This window comes from Marmota marmota, unplaced genomic scaffold, assembly GCF_001458135.2.
Source record: "Marmota marmota marmota unplaced genomic scaffold, marMar, whole genome shotgun sequence".
Classification (NCBI taxonomy): Eukaryota; Metazoa; Chordata; class Mammalia; order Rodentia; family Sciuridae; genus Marmota; species Marmota marmota.
In genome coordinates, this window is record NW_026000224.1 from 112,379 (window position 1) to 113,702 (window position 1,324).

General features: G+C 52.7%; 1 protein-coding gene across 1 annotated transcript in view; it reads right to left on the reverse strand.

Moving 5' to 3' along the window:
- The window catches only part of LOC125613250 (beta-defensin 104A-like), a 9,293-nt gene that overhangs the window by 3,094 nt on the left and 4,875 nt on the right, over positions 1–1,324 (reverse strand). The window contains exon 2 of the mRNA XM_048792848.1: positions 769–823. Coding sequence (XP_048648805.1) covers positions 769–823 — 55 coding nt within the window. The remainder of the gene's footprint in view (positions 1–768; positions 824–1,324) is intronic.

Consider the following 1,324-nt stretch of genomic DNA (forward strand, 5'->3'; position numbering starts at 1 on the left):
TCCTCCTCCTCCTCCCCCTCCTTCTGGATAAATACATTGTTTTCATATTTTGACCAGAGGTAGAATATGGTGATATCAGGATTTTATACAAGCATCTGTTGGAAATGACCAGGAAGAAGGACAGCATTAGAAAGCGGGGAGGGCAGGCTGTGGACCCTCCTGAGACTGGGAACTCAGCTGGGCAGCGTGGCAGAGAGGGTCAGTGGGTTCCAGGAGGCACTGTTGGTTTGGCCCCAGGGCTGCTGGACTTGTTAAGTTATAGTAAATTAATTGTTTTTTAAACCTACTGAAAGTATGGCATTCATCTTAATCCTAACATTCTGACCTGGTAGGAAAAGTTGTCCAATTTAGAAGGATGAGGAGGTCCTCTTTCTGTGATGATGAGCAAAGCTGTTCAGGAGGCAGGTGGAAGAAGGCATCTCCTCTCACAAAATCAACACTGAATAATTGCAGGAGCCCTGGTAAATACGGTTAGTGATGCCCTCACCCAGGAGTCCCAGGGGAATGTCCACAGTGGAGGCTAGGGACTGTCCATCACATGTGAGTCCTGATCCCTACCTTTCTGTTGTGTTTCTCTCCTTGAGCTGGTGAGCATGGCTGCCAGGGGTAGGTGAAGGTGCCATTTACAGTCCTCTACTGTGGGTTCAGGGAAGGCAGAGGAGGCTACTGTGATTGAGGAAGGTTGCGAGTCCCTCAGAATCTGTTTGCAGCAAGGTCCCCACCTCCCGTCCTCTGCAGCTGTGTGATTCTAGCCCAGAGGCTCTTCACCTGGAGGGTCTTGGTCAGGGAAGGGAGAAATGGCCAAGAGCAGCACAAGGTCCTCCTAGTCTATAGCTGCTGGAGAGAAGCAGGACAGGCAGAGTGAGCCACCTGGGCACAGGGGCAGCTCTGATTATGGGTGACGGGCTCCTGGTTACCCACGCTTGTCCAAGGCCAGCGTTCCTTGGAGGCCTCGCCAAGACACAGTGGAGAGCGAAGCTGTGCTGGAGGAAGCGGTGACTGTGGTATGGAAAGCCGAGCGCTCCATTTGCTTCTCCACCTGAAGCAGTGCATGAGATGACCTCTAAGTTCCCTTCAGCCACTGCACCCCGTGATGCTGGTGAAGGTCATTTCAGTTCTGTACTTAAACTAGCATTAAATTGCTCCAGGTAAATTTCAGAAAGGCAGCTGGGGTGCATGTCCTTCCCTCCCTGCACCCCTCTCAAATAGACAGGAAGACATGATGGTAGCAGGTCAGAAAGAGGGCTGGCATGGCATGCGGGAGGCGTGAAAGCACAAGGGGGTCTCGGCACAGCTCTGCCCGGGGGGGAGGGGGGCAAGGTGG